Raw genomic sequence first — 24,906 nt, 5'->3', positions numbered from 1 at the left:
TAATATATTTTATTGATTTTTTTTTTTACAGAGAGGGATAGAGAGTTAGAAACATCGATGAGAGAGAAACATTGATCAGCTGCCTCCTGCACACTCCCTACTGGGGATGTGCCCGCAACCAAGGTACATGCCCTGGATCGGAATCGAACCTGGGACCCTTGAGTCCGCAGGCTGACGCTCTATCCACTGAGCCAAACCGGTTAGGGCCAGAGGCCATTTCTGTTCTGACTGCTGTCACCATATATTAACTTTGTCTGTTTTTTGAGGGTATGATAGTTACCTAGAGCAGTAGTTCTCCAAGGGTAGTCTCTGGACCAATACTATTCACATCACCTGGGAACTTATTATAAATGCAAATTCTTGGGCCCTAACCTTGACGTACTGACTGAGAAACTCAAAACACAGCAGAGTGCCCAGCCACGGTGGCTCAGTGGTTGAGCATAGACCTATGAACCACGAGGTCACGATTCAATTCCCAGTCAGGGCACATGCCCCAGTTGTGGGCTCAATCCCCAGTGGGAGGTGTGCAGGAGGCAGCCAATCAATGACTCTCTCATCATTGATGTTTCTACCTCTCTCTCCCTCTCCCTCCCTCTCTGAAATCAATAAAAACATATATATTTTTTTTAAAAAAAAACACAGCAGAATGTGTGTTACACGTCCTTCAGGAGATTCTGATGCACATTCACGTTTGAGAAGCAACACAGAGTTTGAGGACAAATAACATTGGGTGGAATGGGGAAGACAATGCTGGTGTGTGGTGTGCTGGGTGGAGTAAGATGGAGCTGGGCAGGTGGTCACAGAAGTCAGCTTCTTCAAATAGCATTTGGGTTGGAATTTCTCCATCCCTGGTTTGTGGAATAATAATGGGGGTTGCGGGCTCTTCTTGAGAACTTTAAAAATCATGATGGAAGCCTTAAACTTTCTCAAAATGAAAGCATCAACTTTTATATGAGTTCTAAACTCTGTGGGAACTGGTTCTCAGAAGATCTGAACGGCAAGCAAGTGTCCCCATTTAAATGGAAAATGAGCCCTGGCCGGCTTGGCTCAGTGGATAGTCAGCCTGCGGACTGAAGGGTCCCAGGTTCGATTCTGGCCAAGGGCAAATACCTGGGTTGTGGGTTTGATCCCCAGTGGGGGGCATGCAGGAAGCGGCCAATCAATGATTCTCTCTCATCATTGATGTTTCTATCTCTCTCTCCTCCCTTCCTCTCTGAAATCAATAAAGAAATATATTTAAAAAAAATAATAATAATAAATGGAAAATGAGACAGTCTAGGAATTAAGGAAGGAACAAGGAGTCAAGGTCGTGCGATTTCAGATAACTCCTCCCACTAACTCCTCACGCACACCCTGCCGACACCCCCTTCTGCAAGACCCCTTCAGGTCTCTTTCAAGGATGACTCAACTGGACAAGAACTGCACCTACCATGAGAAGGAGGAGGCCAGGCACAGCGGCCTCAGGTGGCGGGACGCAGAGCACTGGATGAGCCGGATGCCGTCGAGGACGCGGACTGCTGCTGCCTCTCTGCAGCCGGGCCATGACCCCGCGTCACCCCACATGGCTGCCTGTATGCGCGAGGCAATCCCGGCGGACTTTCTGCACCAGAAGAAGGAGATGCCGGCAGATGAAGGCCTTCAGAAGCAGCGGCCGCCCGGCGGAGGCGCACAAAGCTGCAGCGCAGGACCAGGTGCGGGGCCTCCTGGAGAAGGAGGCGGCCATGGTGAGCTGCGCCCTCCAGCCCTTCACGCCCAAGACTTCCTGGGGGACCCGCCCAGATGCTGCCCAACCCCGGCCCAGCGCTGGCCCCGCAGGCACCGGCAAGGACAAGGACAAGATGCTGCCCAGCTTCTGGGTCCCGTCGCTGACCCCCGAGGCCAAGCCACTGCGCGGGGGAAGCCTCTGCGCACGTCCAGGCTCCGTGGGCCACGTGAGCTCATCTCGCGCCGGGAGCGCCGCGTGGGCGCCTGACCTGCCGTCTGAGCAGTCACGCCCTGCGCCGCGCTCCGCCCTCGGGGGTGGGGTGGGGTGGGGCGATCACCTGGAGGGCGCGGAGAGGTGGATTCGACCAGCTCAGAGACCAAGACATAATGAAGCTGCAGGCAGAGAAGGCACGGCCTGTGCTGCAGGCCTGAGAGCACGGAACACCCAATAAAGGACTTGGAAGCACAAAAAAGAAAAATGGACAATCAGTCATTGTTCACTAATACTATTTGTTTGAAAGACAAGAGCTTTGCTCAGCTGGCGTGGTTCAGTGGTCAAGCGTGGACCTATAAACAGGATGTCAAGGTTCCATTCTCCATCAGGGCACATGCCTGGGTTGCGGGCTCCATCCCCAGTAGGAGGCAGCCAACCAATGTTTCTCTCTCATCATTGATGTTTCTATCTCTCCCTCTCCCTACCTCTCTGAAATCAATATATATATTTTAAACGAGAGATAAGATCTCTTATAAAATCTCATCCCTTGAAAGGGAAAATAATAGAGATTGCTCTTCCCATTGAAACCCAGCTCTTGAGATTCCCCAAACTCCAATCACTATCTGTGGAATAAACTGACTATAGCAGTGAAAACGGCCCAAATGCAAGTTTCCCTAAAGAGGAGAATAGGGCCCAGGTATATAGACAGCTGTTTTCCATCACTCCCTCGTGAAGTTAAAGGTGGGAAGGTTCCTGAAAGGAACTAATTCAAGTTGCACCTGGCCTTGGGTGGTGGTTTTGGCACTCAGGTGGTTGTGCTAAGGCATGGGATTGGTATCTTGGAGCGTCCGAAGTCACACCACCTAAGAAGCGGAGTGTTTCCTGTCTCCAGCATTTGTGGGAAATCCAGAAACACCGGGTATGTGTGGCCAGCCTCAGGAGCATTGCTGTGGTTTTTCTGAGCCAGAATCTAGCCCATGCCATTCTGGAAATGACATCTGAGGGAGAAGGTCCCAGGAGTCTGCTAAGGTGTAGATTTGGCCAGAAGCTCTCCTTGACTCTGTTACCCTGCTCCTGGCTTTTCCTCCCGAAGAGTTGGTGTTGTGCCCCACAGATAGAGGATGGAAGAATTGACTAGTCCTTTGAGAGTGAGTGTTTGATGAAGAACCTACCATTTCCTAAACTGGATCTGGTACGAGGAGAAATGAATGGGACGTCCAGCGTGAGCTGTAGGTGGCCGAGGATGTTGGAGAGAGAGACAGAGCCTTTTGCCCCTGAGACACCAGCTGGCCTTTGGCGCAAATTTATTTGACTGAGGCTCATGAACTTGGTCCATTCTTCTCAGAATGCCCTGCTCGGACCAGGTGAACCCAAGGATGATGCCTCTCTGCTCAGTGGGTTGCCCCCGGCTTCGTGGCCGCGTTCAGATGGCAGCCTGTTCCTCCTTGCCACATGGAGGGGATAAACAGCTGATCTCCTGGGCGACAGTCAAGGCAGTTTTGGTTAAAACACAACATTCTGTGCTGACTTCCTAAAGCACAACCACACCCTCCTTCATTCAAAATCCCTCCAGTTAACGAACATGCAGAGCAATGGCGCTCTGAGAAAATGCCACCCAAACCACAAGCTGTGAGGCCAATCAGGTGGCTTGCAGCACAAGTCATTTTCTATTTTCATCCTTTCTTAGCATGTCTTCCTTTGAGCAATATGCTGCTTAGGTAACTCGACTGCATAAGGACTAAAGGCTTTCCTTTCCAACAGATAAAAGCCAGAAGAGGAAATTTGAACTTAATATTATTTCCTTTTCGGAAAAAGGTCTCAGTGCATCACTTTGATGCAGCAATTCCACGCCTAGAAGATTTTTTCCTAATGAAATAAGATATGTACAAAAATGTCCATCTGAGCTGCCCATTGTAGCATTGTTTATAACAGTGAAAACTTGGAACCAACAGAAATGTCAGTGTGATGATTAAATAATGTGTGTGGTAATGTAGCCTTTCAAAAGACTGAGGTAGTTTGTAGTTCTCATGTGGAAAGGCTGCTAAAATATTAGAGGGAAAATGACTTTGAGTTTCTGGTGTAGCCTGTAAGGAAAGAAATGGAATCAATAATTAATAGCCTTCTAAAACAGAGTGAGTTCACTGGTGAATTCTACCGAATATTGAAGGAAGAAGTTACGCCATTTCTCTACAATCTCTTCCAGAAATTGGAAGCAGAGGGAACACTTCCCAACTCATTCTACGAGGCCAGCATAACCCTAAGCTCAAAGTGAGAGAAAGACATTATAAGAAAAGTGTAGACCAATACAAGTTAGCATAGATACAAAAGTCCTCCACAAAATATTAGCAATTTGAATCCAACAATATAAAAAAAGACGTATAGACCACAAACGAGTGGGACTTATCCCAGGGGTGCAAGGCTGGTTCAACATTTTAAAAAATCAATTAATGTCATCCATCACATAAACGGGCCAAGGAAGAAGAAGCAGCAGACGAGCAGATGGATAGATGCAGAAAAAGCATTTGACAAAATCCAACATCCGTTATAAAACTCAAAGCCAACTAGGAATAGAAGTTATCAACTTCTTCAACTTGATCAAGAATATTTACCAAACAAACAAACAAGAACTACAGCTGGCATCATGCTTAATGGGGGGCGGGGGGGGGGATGCGGGGGGGGGGGGGCGGGGGCGGTTGAAGCTTACCCACTAAGATATTTTTTATATTTTAAATGGGATTGATTCTATCTGTAAGTACTAGAGAATACCCTCTGGCCACTTTGGGGTTGGAAGTCTGACCTGGTTGGCTCAGGCCCCAACTCTGTAACCATTAACCTCTTCCCTCAATTAACATCAATGAACCTGTCATTTCCCACGATGGAGCTGTGTTTAGATCTGTCCTGTGGATCTCTGAGCCCAGGGTCTCGCCTGAGCTGGGCGTGGCAGCTCCCGCTGATGTGGAAGGAGGAAGGCTTGGGCCTCCCCTCCTCACCTTCTGGATTCCCTCACTGGCTGAAGCCGAGGGTGAGTCCCTTCGCGGCTGCCTCCGACCAGCCACAGATTTTTCAAAAGCAATTCACAAGTTTTAATGCAAAGCAGTCTACGTTCATTTCTAAAAGGCTTGTTTCCAGGGGGGAAAAAATTAAAAAACATATACACTAGTGTCGATGAAAGAATATCCATCCTATGGAAGCGTTTCTAAGAGTTTATTTGAGCCAAATTTGAGGATATGCCCCAAAGCAAGATCTCAATGGATTGAGGAAATGCTCAGGAGAATAACGGCTTATTTTACACATTAGAATCAAAGGAGGAGACATAAAGAGAGTCATGTGAAATTCAAGAGGGGTAGAGTAAGAGGGCAGGAGAAAGCCAACTGGGGAAATCTCTAGAATTGGATAAAAAGCAGAATGGAGAAACACATACTTCTTTTACATTGGAGGGTTCAGCGTAGTTAATAATTAACATTTACAGCACATAGCGATGGCATGCAGGGAGCATGCTAACAGTGAGGGGTTCTCTGAGCTGGTGGCCTTGTGCTCTGATGCCTGTGGTTGTGCCTCAAAGGGGCCTAGAAGAGAAAACTATCTGACATTTCAAAGGTATGTTATTCTCGATGCATAAGAACAATGGACAGGGCTCATTCAGTAAAGATTGGCCTTTGCTAAGGAAGCTGTGGGCCTGGGACCTGCCTGCCCTCCACGGCCTGCCCAGTTAGGAATTTAGGATCAGAACATCCGGTGTGGTTACTTTTGGTCACGGAGTCTGTAAGGCCTGCCACCTGGGCTGCCCCTGAGCTTGCCAGGTTTATTGCATAGTCCCTTTTGCAATCAGGCCAGTAAAAACCTCATGGGAGAACTAGGGCAGGGAGTTAAAAGGAGATATGGGCTGTGTCCCCCAAGACTGACTCTGGGGCCAGCTTGAGGGCAGGCATGGGAAGAAGTTCCAGGGCCGGGTGGGGACTCTTCTCCATGTTCCGATCCAAGAGTAAGGCTCCCGGACAGAGTGAACCCAAATGGAAGCTGCATATTGGGTGATAACAATGTGTGGGTGTAGGTTCGTCTATTGTAACAAATGTATCACTCAGTATGGGGTGTTGATAGCAGTGAGGCTGTGCATGTGTAAGGGTAGCGACATAGGAACTATCTGTACTTGCTGTTCAGTTTGGCTGGGAACCTAAAAATGCTATAAAAATAGTTTGCTTTTAAAAAATGTATGTTCTCAGTAACACATATATGATCCCATTTATGTTAAAAACCACACACACACACAACTATATCTATCTATCCGTGTGTGTGTGTGTGTGTGTGTGTGTGTGTGTGTGTCTGCATGTATTTGTATATACCAACTGATCCCAGTGTGGCCATCAGGGCTGAGGTTGGAGGACGAGAGAGCCACCCTTGCTGTACTCTATAGTCTGTAACATTCTAGCTTTTGACAACGAGGACCTACTCACTTATGTAAATAAGGCCAAAAAGGGGAGCTTGGCCCTGGCCAGTTTGGTTCCATGGATAGAGCGTCAGCCTGCGAACTGAAAGGTCCAGGGTTCAATGCTGGTCAAGGGCACATGCCTGAGTTGTGGACTCGATCCCCAGTGTGGGGCGTGCAGGAGGCACCCAATCAATGATTCTCTCTCATCATTGATATTTCTCTCTCTCTCCCTCTCCCTTCCTCTCTGCAGTCAATAAAAAAAAAGGGGGGGGGAGGGCGCTGCTCATCTCTGGTTCCTCCTTTCAAGGAGACATTACAGGGTAATGTTGCCTGGAATAGTAAAATGCATAGATGTATTACTGAGAACATACATATTTTAAAAGCACAATTATTCATTCAACAAATATTTCTGAGTGTCTCATCTGTGCCAGGTGTTCTGCCAGGCCCTGGGATGCCAGCATGTAGGGGAACCAGCCCCCGTGATCCCAGGTCAGGGTGCAGGCAGCACCCAGGGAGGGGGAGAGTTGTCTTTTAAGTTTGTTTTCTCCCAAACTGCACAAGGTCTGCATCGTTTGGGAAAGCTAACTGTGATTCGTCCTCCCCAGAGAAGCCGTGTGGAGACCCGCCTTCGTTCCCACACACCGTCCTGCAGGGACGCACCGGCCTGGAGATGGGGGATGAGCTGCTGTACGTGTGCGCCCCGGGCCACGTCACGGGCCACCGCCAGAGCGCCTTCACCTTGCTGTGCAACAGCTGTGGGGAGTGGTACGGCCTGGTGCAGGCCTGCGGGAAAGGTAAGCCGCCCTGGGCCGGCCGCCTCCACCTGCCCTGACATGGTGGAGTAATATTTTTTTTTAATTATTGTCTACTTTGCTACTTCTCATATTTTCTGTGAACCATTACATTTTTTTTCCTAGTCATTGGCAGACTGATACTTTAGTAAAATGAAATCATATAAAACTAAATTAAACAAAGATATTCAAAATAGGAGCTCAATTTTTTTTTGTTAAATTAAAAGAATAAAATTCACCTGTCATGTTGTTTAAAAGCCTCTAGAAACTTCCTCTCGGTGTACCTACTTGCCTTGTTGCATGCCGGTAACAAAGGGATACCGACTGGGACAAGTTCTAGAAGCATGAGTGGAGCAATCTTCTAGCACTTTCCTTTGTGTCAGTTCTGATCGTTCACCTGTCTCAGAAAACCAGGCAGCACGCCCAGCCCGAGTTCCTGTTTGTTGCATCACCTCAAAGCGCACCCATACTCACCGCAAGATGGTTCATGAGCTGGCTTTCTCCTGCTCAGGCACCGAAGCCACATCATTCCGAGCCACACCTACCAGCCAAATGACATGTTTACTGGCCCCGGTAGAGCGAGAACTAAATGCGGGTTCTGTGTGTCTGAAATGGTGTTTATTTTCTCACTGCAAAGCAGAGTTGTTAGAGCTTTCAGCTGCTGGGCAGGAATCTTGGTTTCTACACTTGGCTGAGTATACAGACCGTTACAGTTTTCAATACTCTGTAGGTTTAATGGTTAACGTCTTCATGTCATTATAAGTGTGTGTGTGTGTGTGTGTGTGTGTGTGTGTGACAAGAATATCATCATCATGTATTTCACTCCCTTTCGCATGCATTTTTCCCGTGAACATCACCTTGTTTGATTAAAGGAACTGTTTGAAATTGGAGAAAAGTCATCTTGGGAGAGTGGGTCAAACAAGGGTTTTGGAGTTGGACTCACCTGGGTTTGGATAACAACATTCCTGGTACCGGCCGATCGGCTGTTCCTTCATTTACTCACCCTACATCCCTTCGCTTGGCCAGAGTCCTCGCCGCTGTGTATGCCAAGTTGGGCAAAAGTGCCCCAACCCTAAAGAAAACTCTAGTAACCGCTGCCTCAAAGGAGACAGATGATGAAGTAGAAGGGAGGGGAGGTGTCGCAGAAGGCGACATTTTTAAAGGAAGTGTGTGTTTGCAGACGGAAGAAGGGCTCAACGACCTTGGGCTTCACAGTCTGAGAAGGTCCGAGCGGCCTGGTACTTCCAGTGAGTGTATGGGGAGTGGGCCACGCTGCCCTGACAAAGGCTCCGAAAGGCCTTTAAGATCTTCCACCCCAAGCCCCATGGCTTCTGCTTGCACTTCCTAGTCTGTAGATTGGGAAAGTGAGTGACGCCCTCACCCAACCAGCCCCGCTGCCTCTGAGCTCAACAGCAGATAGGCGGCCGCTTCCTCTCCAGGCCTGTCGCAGCTCTGGAAGCGAGGCACCTTCCCCGGTGAGGCCCTGAGAAAAGAGTGGCCGTCAACCAGGCCAGACGCGCCCTGGCCGTCTCTGTCCTGGGCCTTGGTTGGGACTCTGTCCAGTGGGCTGACCTTTCCCAGATTCTGTCCTTTAACAGCTCTGTTGACGTGTAATTGGCATCCAGTAGACTGTACCCATTTAGAGTACAGACGTCTCTGAGCTGTCACAGGTGTGTGACCCAGGGAACCACCACTACAACCAAAACAAAGACCATCCCCGTCCTCCCCGGGCCTCCTGTGCCCCTTTCTCGGCGAGGAGCCTTACACACTGGACTTCTCCTTTAATCTTCACAAGTAGAAACGGCCTGTTCCAATGTACAGATGGGGAAACCGAGGCACAGGAAGGTTCAGTGATTTGCCTGCGTCACACAGCCAGAGAGAAGCAGGGCCAAGACAGAAAGCCAGGCAGGTCTCACTCCAACATCTGTATGGCGTCTGTGCTTCCGCCAGGGCGTCTAAACCTCGGCTCGCCCTGCAAACGGGTTGTTCCAACACTCTGAGAGTTCCTCTGCTTTTTCTGTCGTTTCTAAAGCTTTTCTTTTGTTTCCTTAAATTACCTTCAGTTTCTATTTTTCTTCATCTCTGGGACTTGACTTCCTTTACAGAATAAAACAGGAGACTGGAGCCGAATTCAGACTTTCCTTGTCAATATTGCCATATTTGTTCAGAGCTTCATCGAGCCAGTGGTTATTTCTGGCTTGTCTGGTTGTCTTTTTCAAAATTACTATTTTTAAAGGCTGAGTAGCCAAGACCAGAGAGAGAGAGAGAGAAGGAAAAAAAAGGTCCGTGTGGGCTTCCAGAAATGCAACAGCATGAAAAAAGATGACCGGCCCTAGGAGCATGCCAGGCTTCTGGCTCCGGCCTTGTGTACTTCACCCTTGACCCTGTCACGCCCGGATAAACAACGCGGGCAGCGCACAAGTGAGCCTTCTCCTCTCACCCCTGAGCTCTATCTCTCTGTGGTCCTCTGTTTTCCTAAAGGTAGAAACACACAGGGAACAGCCTGGTTTTTGCCAAGAGAACCCACGAAGTTTACATTTCCTGGACCTGTTGGTCTAACTCACAAGGCCCCGTGTTGTGTTCGCACAGGTTTCAGGGAGAGGTGGGGAGGGGAGGGGAGGGGAGGGCTGGAAGGGATCGCTGGAGGATGAAGGAGAGTGGGGACCCAGGACAGCAAGGGGAGCAAAGAGAAAACGACCTCAACTGGCAAGGAGCTGGGCTGCTGAATCTGGGGGATGGAGCGTCATTGGTGGTTGAAATTCAGTGAGTAACAAACTTGACTGTGGCTCATGAGGAGAAAAACAGGCTTGGGACACTTTTTCACGAGCAGGCTATTTATAAACACTCGGTGTCCTCGTCTTCATCTGCGGTTTGGGGAAAACTGACAAAGTGAGAGCCTGTTTCTGAGCCAGCACCTTGACTTGTGAGACTTGACTTGGGGAGATCAGAAGAGCTTCGCTCGGGGCCCAGGCTGCCATCCAGAGATGCTTTTGGCTCAGGGAGCTGTGGAGGCAAAACCTCCAGACAACAGACAGACAAACCTATGCACACTCTGAGCTCAGACTGACCATAAGGGTCCGGGTCAAGGCAGGCCTCCCCATAGCCAGTGGGCTGACCTTTCCCAGATTCTCAGCTCTAACCTTATATGTTAGGCCAGTGTTTCCTGCCCCTATTCCAGGTACCTTCTGACTCTGGCGTATTTAGGGTCATGGGGTGGGTGGCCCGCGAGAAGGAATTTAGCAGGCAGGGATTCTGTTCAAAACTAGAACTCAGGGGTCCTTTACTATTCTTTGCTACTATCACAAAGCAAATAACGCCCTGGCTGATGGACTCCCAGACTGAATCAAGATGTATCAAAACTCATGCACCTCTTCACTCACTCATTTATTCATTCAGCAGACAGGTCTGGAGTGGCTGCTACGTGCCAAGCACCAGGCTGTGTGCTGGGAACACAAGGCAGGGGGGACATGTCGCTGTTCTCAGAGTTCCCCGGGCAGGGGAGCTGGGCAGGTGTGCAGCGAGAGCAGGGTGGCATGTCAAGTGGCAGGTCACTGCCAGCACAGATGGGTACTGTCTCCGTAGTTCTGGTGAGTAACACATTCCTTCCAAGTGAGACCATTTAAGGTCTATGTGTCAAGCATCAAGGTCGAGTTTGGTTTTACCCTGTCCGTGTAAAAGTAAGAAGTGTCTCTGAAATATTCTTAGCCAATCCCCATATCATAAATATAAATACCTTTCATTTCACCCATGACGGCCCATTTCTTTTGGTTATTATTGTAGTTATCAGGCCACTATGGTCACCAATAGAAAGCCATTTTAGATATTCAGGGTGCTAATTAGCAAAGCAATGGTTTTGATCAAGATACAGGTAATAGCCCTGGCCCGTTTGGCTCAGTGAATAGAGTGTTGGCCTGCAGACTGAAAGGTTCCGGGTTCAATTCTGGTCAGGGGCACATGCCCGGGTTGCGAGCTTGATCCCCAGTAGAGGGCATGCAGGAGGCAGCCGATCGATGGCTCTCTCTCATCATTGATGTTTCTATCTCTCTCTCCCTTTCCTTTCCTCTCTGAAATCAATAAAAACATTTAAAAAAAATACCGGTAATAGAAGCACTTACAGTAGCCACATCTAGAGAATATGTTTCCTGATAAAATGCTGTCTGCTCCTCAATTGTAAATTCTTATTTGGTAGCAACTGGTTTACAGCTTAATGGCAGTAACACACACAATATCACACAGTGGATTCTTGAAACATTTCAAAGTAAAACATCCTAAGAAAAATGAATGCCTACTATGTTTATAATTGAATGACATCTTAACAAAGTATAATATTGTTGAATTTCCTTTCCCTCGAAGATTATAGGCATTGTTCTTCTGTCTTCTATTGAATGCTGAGGAGAAATTATAGGCACACCTGATTTAATTTTTGTTCTTGCTCATGATTTGCCTTTTCTGCCTGGCTATCAATTGAATTATTCCTTTAAACTTGGGTATTCAGTAGCTAAATTCTGTGTCCGTTTTTGATCATTTGTTTAAATTTTTAAGAGTAACATAAATATAGAATGTTTCAAAAATCAAAGGTTATAGAGCTCATTGAATTGTATCATAAACACATCCATATAAAAGAAATGGTAAAATAGGCCCCACTTTTTAAAAAAAGGTATTCTTATTGATTTCAGAGAGGAAGGGAGAGGGAGAGATAGATAGAAACATCAATGTTAAAAGAGAATCATTGATCGGCTGCCTCCTGCATGCCCCCTACTGGGGATCGAGCCTGCAACCCAGGCATGTGCCCTTGACCAGAATCAAACCCAGAACCTTCAGTCCACAGGCCGATGCTCTATCCACTGAGCCAAACGGGCCAGGGCAGGCCCCACTTCTTGAAGGCCAGAGCTACACAATCACATTGCAAAAGGACTTAATGTGGGGGAGAGCGGAGAATTGCGGCCATTTTTTAAATCAGTCTACCATAACCAGTCAGAGAAACCACATGAAACAATCCAACCACATTATCTTATTATCTTCAAGTCAAAGATTTAAGTCGTGGCTTTGACTCTCCATCTGGATTCAGGATGACTTGATATATATATATATATATATGCTGGTAAATCTTAGAGAAAGTTTTGTCATAGTGGCTTTTGTTTTATTTCTTGCTGTGTTTTTAAGAAAGGGAGGTACTTCCATGCAAAACCTCATGTTTACCCAGCAGGATGGCAAGAACGTGTGCACAGCAAAGCTTTGCAACTCCACCTGACAGACTCCAGAGCAGGGATTCTGAACCACATGTTCCATGGGGACAGGGGCTCTGTCCTATTCACCAGTGACCCCGAGCCCATCAGACACACAGTGGGCACTCAGTGTTGGAAGAGGGAGTAGATGGGTGCAGTGCTCGGAAGGACGGTGGCACCGAGAACGAGGCAGTGACACACAGTGAGGGTGCAGGGGGGCAGCCTGACCGAGCCCTGGGACCCGCATTGGAATTCTATGAGACCTAAGAACGGTCCAGCCATCTGAGGTGGCTTTTGTCTGGGGATGGTGAACGGGACATCATGGGGCGGAAGGATTTCCTGAAATGATAACAGGGCTTTTTTTTTTAGCATAAAACATACATGCATTTTACATTTATCAGAGGTGTTTGCTCTTTAGCCACTGTTTCTTTTTTTTTTTTTTTAATATATTTTATTGATTTTTTACAGAGAGGAAGGGAGAGAGATAGAGAGTTAGAAATATCGATGAGAGAGAAACATCGATCTGCTGCCTCCTGCACACCTCCTACTGGGGATGTGCCCGCAACCAAGTTACATGCCCCTGACCGGAATCGAACCCGGGACCCTTGAGTCCGCAGGCCGATGCTCTATCCACTGAGCCAAACCGGTTTCGGCCACTGTTTCTTTTTTGACTGAGGACACAAGTGAATGGGCCTTAATTTCAGGAGCAGATTAGAAAGGATTTTAGATGTTGTTTATAACTCTGCAAGTCATGCAACAAGCACTATGGAGTCTTATCAGTGTCATGAACCTGACAAGCTCAGGAAGGGGGGTAGGGTGGTACATGGCAGGCCTAACAAGCTCAGTGACCAAAAGTAACCAACCACACAGGGTGTTCAGATCATAAATCCCTAACTGGGCAGGTCATGGCGGGTGGTCACCTGGCAGGCCTACAGCTTCCCTAGCAAAGGTCAGTCTTGCCCTTAAGCGAGCCCTGTACCTGTTTCTTATGCATCGAGGATAACATACCTTTGAAATGACAGAGTGGTTTTCTTATCTGGACCCCTCAGGGCACAAGAGCAGGCACCGGAGCACAGACCCCTCACGGGTTATCTTGTTCTCCCGCATACCATCTCTACCTGCAGTAAATGTTAATTATTAGCTAAGGAAGCCCTTCTCCATTTTACTTTTTTTAAAAAAAATATATATTTTATTGATTTTTTACAGAGAGGAAGGGAGGGAGAGAGTTAGAAACATCGATGAGAGAGAAACATCGATCAGCCGCCTCCTGCACATCTCCTACTGGGGATGTGCCCACAACCCAGGTACATGCCCTTGACCGGAATCGAACCTGGGACCCCTCAGTCCGCAAGCCGACGCTCCATCCACTGAGCCAAACCGGTTTGGGCTCCATTTTACTTTTTATCCAATTCTAGAGATTCCCTGCTTTGCTTTCTCCAGCCTCCTTAACCTGCCACCGATGGATTTCACGTAACCCTCTCCAAGCCTTCTCCTCTGATTCTAAAGTGTAAAATGAGCTGCAAAACTGCCATTCTCTGGGCCATCTTCTCAGCCTGTTGAGATCTTGCTTCCAGGCATGTCCTCAAAATGTTGGCTCAAATAGCCCCTTATGAAACTTTTCTATAGGTTTGGGCATTCTTCTGTGGACATTTGAAATAAGCCAAATGTCCACGAATCCGGTCTCGGAGCCGGGGAACGTGCCACACGATGCCTCAGCATCCCCCCCCCCCCCCCCCCCCCAGACCTTGGTTCTGGAGCTACTTACACTCTGTGCTTTCCAAGGTGCAAAGAGAAGTGGGAAAAACTAAGATCTGTTTCTGCCCACAGAACACTTTTGACACCAAAAATGTGCATCTGAGGGGGATGGGTGGGGTCTCGCACTAACAACCAATTCTCCAAGTCTCCCAACAGTAGCCGGGTGTCCTACAACTGAATTGAATTCTAATGTTAACTACCCAGAGTTAGTGCCAACCGCACGGGTTAAGGGCTCAGTCCCACAAAACTGCCCCCCCACCCCCACCCCAGCCGCCGACTTCAGACATCAACCGCAAGTCCAGGGCCTCCCATATTGCTGACTGACTGGCTCTAAATTGTGGGTTCTCACCACCCCCTCCTCAGGCTCCATAATTTGCTAGCATGGCTCACAGAACAATGACCAGCTTATTAGAAAGGATACAGAGGAAGAGGTGCACAGGGAGAGGTCTGGAAGGATCCGGAGCATAGGAGCTCCTGTCCCTGTGAAGCTGGGGTGAGTCACCCTCCTGGCACATGGATGCATTCACCAACCTGGAGCTCTCCCAACCCTGTGGTTTCTGGGTTTCCATGGAAGTTTCATTACATAGGCATGATGGATGAAATCACGGCCATTGGGAGTAAACTCAGTCTCCAGCTCCTCCTTCCTCCCTCCTCCCTCTTTCCTCCTCCCTCCTCCCTCCTCCCTCTTTCCTCCTCCCTCCTCCCTCCTCCCTCCTCCCCGGAGGTTAGGGAATGGGGCTGATAGTTCCAACCCTCTAATCACATGGTTGGTTCCTCTGACAACCAGCCCTCCACCATCCTGAAGCTACTGAGGGGCCCACCAAATCACCTCATTAACATAAACTCCTCCCTCTATGGTGAAGAAGCTTGTTATTAATAACAACAGTTGTTCTTATCACCCTTATCCCTCAGGAAATTCCAAGGGTTTTAGGGGCCCTATGCCAGGAACCAGGGGCAAAGACACATCTATATTTCTTATATCCCAATATCCAGGGAGGGCTTCTGTTGTAATAGTTAAGTATGTCTCCCTGTAGAACTTGACTTGTAAAGACCACCGAGAATGGGGAAAGCCCAGCAGGCTGCTCTCTCCTGAGGACACAGCGTCCTGAGCCTTCCTGAGCCGCTGGCCTTGCTTTCTGGGCCTCCTGACTGTGGGGCCTCCGCTCATGGCTACTCAGCTGGATTCAGAATACTTCACAGCGTAGTCTTACAAAGAGCAAATCAAAAGGCACCTTTTCACTTAATTATAACATACACATTACAAGGGAATGATCAATAAATTATCAGAAAAGAAACAAGAAATGTTAGCCACCACACAGGTTAAGAAGTAGAATGAACGTTGCCAGTAACCCCAAAGCCCTGCTTATGCCCAGACTCAGTCGTCACCCCTCTCTCCTATACCACCTTCCTGACTTTTAACACCATAGAGTAGTTTTGTCTGTTTTTGAACTGTATGTAAATAGAATCACCCAGAATGTGTTCTTTTGTGCCTGGCTTCTTATGTCCAACATCACAGCTGAGAGAGTCATCCGTGCCCTTGTGGGAGTGGTGGTTGGTTCATGTTCATTGTGTGAATAAAGGGTGGGGCAAAAGTAGGTCTACAGTGGTGAATATGCAAAACAGAGTTTTGTATTCTTGTGTTAGTTTTCATACAAACAACTGTGAGCCTACTTTTGCCCCACCCTTATACAACGGTGTATGTGTCAGTTCTGCAGCTAGGGGACATTTGAATTGTTCCCAGGTTTTGGTTATTCTGGTGCCTGTCTTTCGGTACCCATGTGCACACACTGCTGTTGAGTGTACATTCAGTAGTGGAATTGCTGTGCCACAGAGCACACACATGTTCAATTTCGGCAGCAATACCTGGGCAGTTTTCCATAATTATTGTTCCAATTCCCACTTCCACCTGCACATCCTTGTGAACACTCAACATTGCCAGCCTGCTGCATTTTAGCCATTTTGGTGCTATGTAATGGTATCTCATTACGGCTGTAATTAGCATTTCTCTATTACAATTGAGGTTGAGTGTCTTTACACATTTAATGTCTATTTAGATTTCTTTTTTGTGCCAATTCAAGTATCTTGCCAACTTTGCGAAGGTTTCTCTGTCCATTTATTATACATTTGTAGGAACTCTTTATAAGTTCTGGATACAAACCTTTGAGGATTATATGTATTGCAAATATCTTCAACTCTGTGGCTTGCCTTTTGACTCCCTTCCTGGTGGCTTTGATGAATAAGAAGTTCATAATGTTAATGTAATGCTGTTATTAATTTTGGGGCCAATACCACAGTCTTAAAAAGTACTCCAGCTTTATAGTAAATCTGGAAATCCTGTAGTGTACATCCTCCAGCTTTTCTCTTCTTTTTCAAGAATACCTTGTCTATTCTTGGCCCTTTGCATTTCCATAAATTTTAATATCAGCTTGTCAGTGTCTCAGATTTGTTAGGATTGTATTAAATCTAGATAGATTAATTTGGACAGACCTGATAACACTTTGAGCCTCCCATTACGTGAACATGGTCCACCCCTTCATTTATTTAGGTCTCCTTTAATTTTTCTCAGCAATATTTTGTGCCATTAGAAATATTGCACATCTTTTGTTAGATTTATTCCTAGGTGTCTGATTTTTTTTTAATGCTATGGCAAGTGGCATCTTTTTACATTTTTGTTTTCTGTTCATTGATGGTAGATAGAAATACAATTGATATTTTATATGGACTATAGACCCAGTGTTCTTGATAGTCACATATTAATTATAACAGCTTTTATATGTAGACTAGAGGCTCGATGCACAAAATTCGTGCAAGGGGCTCAGCCCTCACAGCCCAGGCTTCGTCCAGAAGGTTGTCCGGAAGGACATCCGGAAGGATGTCTGGAAGGTCATTCAGCTGTCCAGTCTAATTAGCATATTACACTTTTATTACTATAGATTCTTTGGGTTAATCTGTCGTACACAGTCATATCATCTGTGAGTGACAGTTTTATTTCATCTGTTTCGGTCCCTATCCTTTTTATTTTCCTTTCTCGTGTTCTACACCGGCTCTGTGAACTTGGACCTAACACAGTTTTCCCTCCCTTTCCTTCCAGATGAGGCTGAGGCACATATTGACTATGAAGATAATTTCCCTGATGACAGGTCTGTGTCATTCCGAGAGCTCAGGGAGGATGCCCGGACAGAGGCCGAGGAGGACCGGGGTCAAGGAGAAGCCCCCGAGGAGGCCCCCAAACAGGACCGTCTGGTCTCCATTTCTGCGGGCAGAGAAAACATAGCCCAGGATACAGCCTTTGTGCCAACCACAGGCTTGCCCAGCCCTGGGAGCAGCGTTCCCACAGACCTGCCAGGATCGGTACTGAAAGGGAAGTACTTGTTCTGGCTTCCTGCCGAGACCTTCCACAAGCTTGAGCTGGAAAAGGAGATGGATGATGACACCAAAAAGCAGCTTCCTGCTGGAGACAACCACAGTGGCATAACGTTGGCCCCCGGTGAACCTGAAACCAAGGTGACCTATAGCAGCACTGGTGGACCCTCGGGGCCGTATGTAGGCAGGAATGACAGCAAGGCAGGGGACCCGATGGTGAGCAGCAGCGACGAGTCCTGGTTAGACGGCTACCCTGTGACTGATGGGGCTTGGAGGAAGACAGAGGCAGAAGAGGAGGAAGTAGAAGAAGATGGGGACAAGGGAGATGGGTCAGTAGGGTTGGAAGAATGTGCTCTCTTTACTTCCCATCAGCCCATTCTTGTGGAAGTTAATAAGCCCAGGAGTACCACCTTCACGCCAAAGGAGGACACGACCCACAGTTCAGTTCTTCCAACTCAAACACTAGAGGCAGAAGCTTCTGCTGTCCGACCCAAGAGTGTGTCTGAAACCGAGGGTCCCAGCAAGGGAGATGGTGGCTTGACCAGGTACCAGTCAACTGTCCCTTGGAGGTTTGCCATCGAGAAGTCTCCTGTGGCCACCTCACCCTATGAACTCACCAGCTCTACTCTGGAGACAGTAACAACTGCTGTCCCAAAGACGCCCAACCACATTCCCTCAACTACCATGGCAGCCACCCAGGTCCCCATGGAAACCACGGCTCCCGAGGTCCAGGATAACTTCCCATACCTGCTGTCAGAGGACTTCTTGGGACAGGAAGGCCCTGGTCCAGGTGCAACTGAGGAGCTTCTTCCAACCATGGAGCCATGTGTAGGAGACGAGTGTCCCAGCTTCAGCAGAGGCCCCATCATCGCCACGGTCGTCACCGTCCTGTGCCTGCTGCTGCTCCTGGCAGGCGTGGCGGCCGTGTGGGGCTACCGCCGGTGCCAGCACAAGAGCTCCGTGTACAAGCTGAACGTTGGCCAGCGGCAGGCTAGGCACTACCATCAGCAGATTGAGATGGAGAAGGTCTAGCCACCTTTAGCGTGGGCTCTCCCAAAGCCACTTGGTAGGAAAACGAACTGTGATACATCACATTGGTAAACACTGATCGTTCACTAGAGCATGAAACAGGTGGACGAGGGCTTGCCTTTTGCTCTCAGGTCTTTGTTTTCTAAGCTGAGAAGTAATCTCTGAGGTACCTGGCAGGACAGCTTTGATGGTGTCATCACACATGTCAGTATCTCCTCAGCCATCTGCCCTGGAATGAATCGCACTCATTCCCAGACCTGGGCTTGGGCCCTAATTCCACCACAAGATCAAAACTCACCTCTTGCTTCATCATACTATTGTCTTTTCTTCTTAAGAAATAAGATGACTGCCTCCATGACCTGACATTTTTGCAATAGGCATAATAAATGGAGTATTTGAGAGCAGTGTTATTTAGGATACAGATATTTAAGTGTTGGGAATGGGACCTTATACCAGTGGTTCTCAACCTTCCTAATGCCGCGACCCTTTAATACAGTTCCTCATGTTGTGGTGACCCCCAACCATAAAATTATTTTCGTTGCTACTTCATAACTGTAATTTTGCTACTGTTATGAATCGTAATGTAAATATCTGATATGCTATATGTGTTTTTCCGATGGTTGCGACCCACAGGTTGAGAACCGCTGGAATAATGGGTTATTTCCTTTTAATGTGATGTTGCTGAGGGCAAATGAGCTAAGAACCAGGACATAGTCTGGAAGCTTTGAGACTTCTTTCTAATTGTTTGTTGAAATTGGAGAGAAGTTAAGACTGACATTTTGTTGGGGATCGGGGAGGGCAAGGTGAGGAGTGGCCGGACACACATCCACCGCTGTTCCCTCCGTTCTGTGGGACAGCCCATCGTTTTTTAAAAAATAAGGTCAGCTTTGTACCGGTAAGCACTGTTTCCGCTCGGAAATGGCGTAGTTGTCCTTGACCGGTCTGTGCCTAGGAATGTCTTAGAATTTTTGCCAGGACTAACAGAGCTCAGTCCTTCGTTTCCTCTCTCCGGATTAACCATTTCTCTGAACTCCAGTAAGAGGGAATGACATGGGAGGGGGACAAGTTTTAAGAGGGCTAAGGACGAGGATATCAGGTGTGGATACCTCCTTGATGGCGAGACATAGGAACTGAAAATGGGAAATGACCTGTGCCCACCTGGTCTTCACTCTGTGGTGACAATTGTGAGCTCCATGGAAACAGCGTGAGCCCAGGATGGATTCATCTGGCTGTAGAGCCACCCATTTCATAGCATCTAGATCATCTTCTGGTGGCTCAGCAAGAACTGTTTATGACAGCAGTTCTCAGAGCGTGGTCCTTGGACCAGAGGCATCCACTTCTCCTGGAATCATGCTGGAGCTGCAAATTTTCTGGTGCCAGCCCAGACCCATGAAGCGGGAACCCTGGGGGTGGGCCTGGCTCTGTGTTTTAACTAGCCCTCCGGGTGATTTAAATGCAACTCAAGCTTGAGAACCATTTGGGGTGCTTTGAGGTGCGCTGAAGCCTAGAGGCCAGAAGATGAATAACACCTGTGGTTTGTCTTGCACGGAAGTCAATGTGCGACTGAGGCAGCGTTCGAAGCTCCTGCAATACCATCTCCAGCGGTTTCCTAGTATTGGCACAGAAACAAAACACATCACATTTTTCTAATATGAATCACCTTCTTAGAAATCGTCCTCACTGGTAGAAAGTGATGAAGGCATACCTGTATTTTGAGACTCTGAGAGTCTGAGTGTTTGTGTGTGTCATAAGAGGGATCCTGAACTTCTTTACAAGTGAAAAGTTGGTGGTGGTGTTTTACCCGAGGATAAAAAGAATTCCTGCAACATGTTTTCTACCCTGCCACCTCTTTTCAGCACAAGCTTTGGAAAAATAATAGTCTAAGTAGCTATAAAGGCAGCACAGCAAAATGAAAGACCTTCGTCTCCATATTGGGTAAAACCAAGACCTGAAGGTACCAAATGGAACACCTACCCATGTGTCAGATGAAATCTAGAACAATGGGAATGAAATGCCTTCTGCATGTAGCCAAAGCAAAACACAACAGAATAAAAGCCAGAGACTGTATATGTTTATAGATTCTTTTCTAATCTATTACAAGATAGCTTTTCTATTTTTAACTATGTAAAATAACCTCCGTCTCAGCATTGGGATTGTGTTATCCACATCTATGTAATAATCCAAGAACATTTACTTAACAGCAACCCCAAAATGGGTAATATTAATACAGGTGGATTAATACATTTATTACAAATATATTAATACATGGAAATGTATTATTTTCTAGACACGAACTGCAAAATAAGCCCAACACATACGTTTTTAAGTTTTCATTGATTTGGTGTCATTTAAATTAATGTTAGAGGATCTAAAAAGCATGTAGAAAGCGAATGATTAAAACGCTGTCATTATGCATGTTTTGAGACTAGTAAATGTTTTAATGTTCATGAAAATTGGGGGAGGGGTTCTATTAACACAAAGCTTCTGCGATATTTAAAATAAAGATTTCCCTAAATAGTTGTTTAATGTATTTTATATCTAGGTTACATTCACAATGGCTTTAAAAAAAAAAAAAAAGATTAGCTTGAAAATAGTGCCTTAATACTTGCTGTGTCTAAGCTACCCCTCTAAGCCTAGCTCTCCCTGCAGCAGGGTTTCAGGGGAGTCTGCAGAGCTCCTGCCCGCTCCTCGCATCCTCCTCCCCCTTCCTCACCCAACCAGAGATTACTCACCTCTCTCACAGGCTTTACTTCAAGGGATCCAGACCTAAGACACCTGTCAACGCGCAAACTCTTATTCCCATGTCGCCACTCCTCACTCCAAACTTTCCCACTGGATCCTCTACAGTTCTTGGGCCGGCATCAATGAAATCTGTGTCTGCCTCTGCTTCTTCTAGAAGCTGGTGTTTGAACTCTCGCTACCGTGGGTCTGCTTTTGCACTGGCTGGCTCCTCTCTCTTTCCACCTGCCTCCTTCTATGCCCTCCTTTCTCCTTGCTTGGCCTGTAGTGACAGGCATGGGCCATGGTGGCTGTTGGCAGTCAGGCCCGAAGATGTTGTTGGTCCTTTGCGTGCAATAGTGACTCTTCTGTCACTTCTCAGACCAACTCATCAGATCCAAAGCAAGCCCTAGATTCAAAATGTTTTTCCTGCCCTAGCCTGTTTGGCTCAGTGGATAGAGTGTCGGCCTGCAGACCAAAGGGTCCTGGGTTCGATCCGGTCAAGGGCATGTACCTCGGTTACAGGCTCCTCCCCGGCCTGGGCCCTGGTCAGGGTGTATGCAGGAGGCAACCAATCACTGTATTTCTCTCACATCGATATTTCTCTCTGTCTTTCCCTCTCTCTAAAAATCAATTAAAAAAAAAAAGTTTTTCCTAATGTGACCCCAGGTCTCTGAGAGAGAACCTTCCTTGGGAGAATGAACCCCTAGCTCCTGAAACCAGGGCTCTAACCAGGACCACTTGCTGCGAGAGATCCGGAAGTCCTTGGGGAAAGGGCTCTGCTTTGCTAAGTCAGTGTCAGAAATCTCACCGGCCTGAGCAAACAGCTCATTAGAACAGGCAGCCCAGAATGACCGGGTGTGGTTAGGCAGTCTCATCCAGCCGATAGAGAATGAAAACTGTAAAGAATACGCAAAATGAGACATTTAATGTGATTTTTTTTTTAAATCATCACTTTTTAAAAAAATATATATATATATTTTATTGATTTTTTACAGAGAGGGGAGAGGAATAGAGAGTTAGAAACATCGATGAGAGAGAAACATCGATCAGCTGCGTCCTGCACACCCCCCACTGGGGATGTTCCCACAATCAAGGTACATGACCTTGACTGGAATCGAACCTGGGACCTTTCAGTCCACAGGCTGACGCTCTATCCACTGAGCCAAACCAGTCACGGCTCATCACTGTTTTTAATAACCTTCCAGGCTCTAAATTTCCCACAAGAGCGAGATGGTCTTAACTGCCCTACCCAAGGGAGGAGGGATGGAAAGACATCAGCAACCTTCATAGTTTGGCCTACCGACCGCCACCCTAAAGTGGGCAGTAAAGCTCTGTGGTTGCTCCTGGATCTGTTGGCCACATTTTTCTATCTTTCTTTCTTTCTTTTTTTTTTTTCAGAGAGGAAGGGAGAGGGAGAGTTAGAAACATCAATGATGGCGGAGAAGCAATGATCGGCTGCCTCCTGCATGCCCCACATTGGGGATCCGGCCTGCAACCCTGGCATGTGCCCTGACCGGGAATCAAACCATGACCTCCTGGCTCATAGGTCGATGCTCAACCACTGAGCCATGCCGGCCAGGCCCCATTTCTTAATTTCTTCCTCTTCTTTTCTGGCAAAACGAGGCACCAGTATCTTACCCTACCGGCTGCAAGGAGGTAGTGAGCCAATTCATTTCCTCAACAAGCCCCAAAGCCAGATCTCTGTGGGGCAATGTTAGGAGCGAAGGTCTGGTGGCTCACAGGCCTGCCCTAGGGAGAGAAGCATCCTTCTGTGGCAGGAGAGGGTCAGTCTAGGCGAAGCTGGGCTGTCTGGGCTGTCGTGGCCTCTCCCCTCTCGGGGAGATGGCCTGGGGCGGGGAACAGCCCTACCCCGGCTGCAAGCACAGGAAGTGCATGCACAAAACCTTCGGCTGAGGCTTATTTAAGGTTCCCTTCCCTTTTCCCTCCCCGCCTTGCATATAGTTTAAACTCTCCACACTAAGTCATTCAAGCCTGGGGCCACCAGAAAAAAGAAGGCGCTGTTTGGGGGATGGCAGATGATCAAGAGTTCAGACAGCTGCGATGAAGGATTAGTTGTGGGTTTTTCTCAGGGCCTCGCTACAAACTGTGTTGCAGCTCCATGTGCAAACACTATTAAATGAGAATGTTTGCTCTGGCACCGATCCACCTCCTCCCGACAGCTCCAGCATTGAAATTTTTTTTTTTTTTTTTAACTGAAGGCGCTTAGGTTTACAGCTCACATTTAAAACTTAAAAACGTTATTTCCATAAATGTTGGCAGAAACCGGCCCCTGTTTATCCCACCGGCAGTCATAATAAACCCTTTCCCGCTGACAATCTAACAGATCATTTTCTGTTTGCCACCGAGTTCGGTTCAATACAATTTTTGTGCTCTTAACGTTCCCTTAGCAAGAAGCCCTAAAAGCAACCTTTCCTAAGGCGGCCTTTGTGGTCGATGGACCCAGTGGTTCTCCGGAATGCCAGGGGTGAGGACAACAGGTTCGTGGCAGTAAATAGAAAGTCTCATGACTCGGAAAGATATTAGTACGTTGAATATGTTGGTATCTGAGACATTTTCAGACAATTAGTCCCTTTTAAACCTATGTGTACACACACACACACACACACACACACACAGCCTCAGCCATTCACTGCCAATGTCCGAACATGAATGGGTCTCAGCGGGTCACCTCTGACCTGCCCAATGGGTGCCCTTGCCCGGGTTACCAGACCAGCGATGGGGCTGGACAGATCCCCCTGCCCCAGCCCCTGGGAGGGGGCGGCCTCCCTGGGCGGACCAGCCTGAGGACACCAAACAGAGAACCGTTTGGTGGGTCAGAGGGCAAGTGAGGTATCCTGGGCAAGTATGGAAATTCACACAGCTCACAAATGTGTTCGTTTTTTGTTGTTGTTTCAAAGACAGAGCAGACCGATGCTGAACCCATGAGGTTCAATCCAGGCATCTTCTAGGCCCATATAAGAAACCCGTTCAGGGCGTTGGTGGTATAGTGGTGAGAAACCCGTTCAGGGAGGCGCTGGGTGGAGGTCACAGAGTGCAGCCGGACACCGGGGTTTCATGGTGGGCTTGGAGAAATCAGCTCACCTCTTTGTTTTTAAAGATTGGTGTTGTTTCCCTTGAAGTAAACAGTTTAATAATTCGGTTCTACAGCCTTCCACCAAAGCAAGGTGCCGACAATGTGGATCATACCATCCCTGGGGTTCTTCCTCAGGGGACATGGCTAGGATGGGGGTGGAGGTGATTTTCAATCCCCAGGGAAAAGAGGCCAAGTTCAGAGAGTGAATGAGGACACCACCACCACCGCCGCCGCCACCCAACCCTGTGCGGAAAAACATCGCCCACACAAAGCTCAGCCCAGACTCGGATGCAAAGGCAGAGGACCAAGCGGAAGCTCCGCAGGCCACAGAGGTGGAGCGAGTCAGACCCCCAGCCCAGCCCTGGCCCTGTGGTGGTCTCTGTGCATCTCCTCACACACTGGGGAGGTCAACTGCAGCCAGGAGCTTCGGGGGAGCTCAACAGCTGCTGGGTGCACCACCCCCATGATTCAGGAGCCCTGGGGCTGGGCGTCCACTCCCTGGGTCCCCCTCTACTTTGTAGTCCTGTCCTATGACCCTCTTCCCCATGGACTTCCAAAGGAAATCTCTCTGGTGGAGTAGAGGG

General features: G+C 47.8%; 1 protein-coding gene and 1 long non-coding RNA gene across 2 annotated transcripts in view; one reads left to right on the top strand and one right to left on the bottom strand.

Moving 5' to 3' along the window:
- The window catches only part of SUSD5 (sushi domain containing 5), a 35,106-nt gene extending 16,269 nt beyond the window's left edge, over positions 1-18,837 (top strand). The window contains exons 4-5 of the mRNA XM_059664165.1: positions 6,950-7,138; positions 17,207-18,837. Of these exons, the coding sequence (XP_059520148.1) occupies positions 6,950-7,138; positions 17,207-18,510 (1,493 nt within the window). The 3' untranslated portion in view covers positions 18,511-18,837. The remainder of the gene's footprint in view (positions 1-6,949; positions 7,139-17,206) is intronic.
- A 334-nt stretch (positions 18,838-19,171) lies between these two features.
- Positions 19,172-22,999, bottom strand: LOC132215649 (uncharacterized). The gene is made up of 3 exons (XR_009448572.1): positions 22,414-22,999; positions 20,213-22,179; positions 19,172-20,116 (listed from the first exon to the last, which is right to left on the bottom strand). It is a non-coding gene; the product is annotated as an uncharacterized LOC132215649 (long non-coding RNA).
- Positions 23,000-24,906: the final 1,907 nt, after the last annotated feature.

This window comes from Myotis daubentonii, chromosome 14 (assembly GCF_963259705.1).
Source record: "Myotis daubentonii chromosome 14, mMyoDau2.1, whole genome shotgun sequence".
In the NCBI taxonomy this organism is placed as follows: Eukaryota; Metazoa; Chordata; class Mammalia; order Chiroptera; family Vespertilionidae; genus Myotis; species Myotis daubentonii.
The sequence above is the reverse complement of the archived record's forward strand: the minus strand, read 5'-3'. Positions and strand labels throughout refer to the sequence as shown.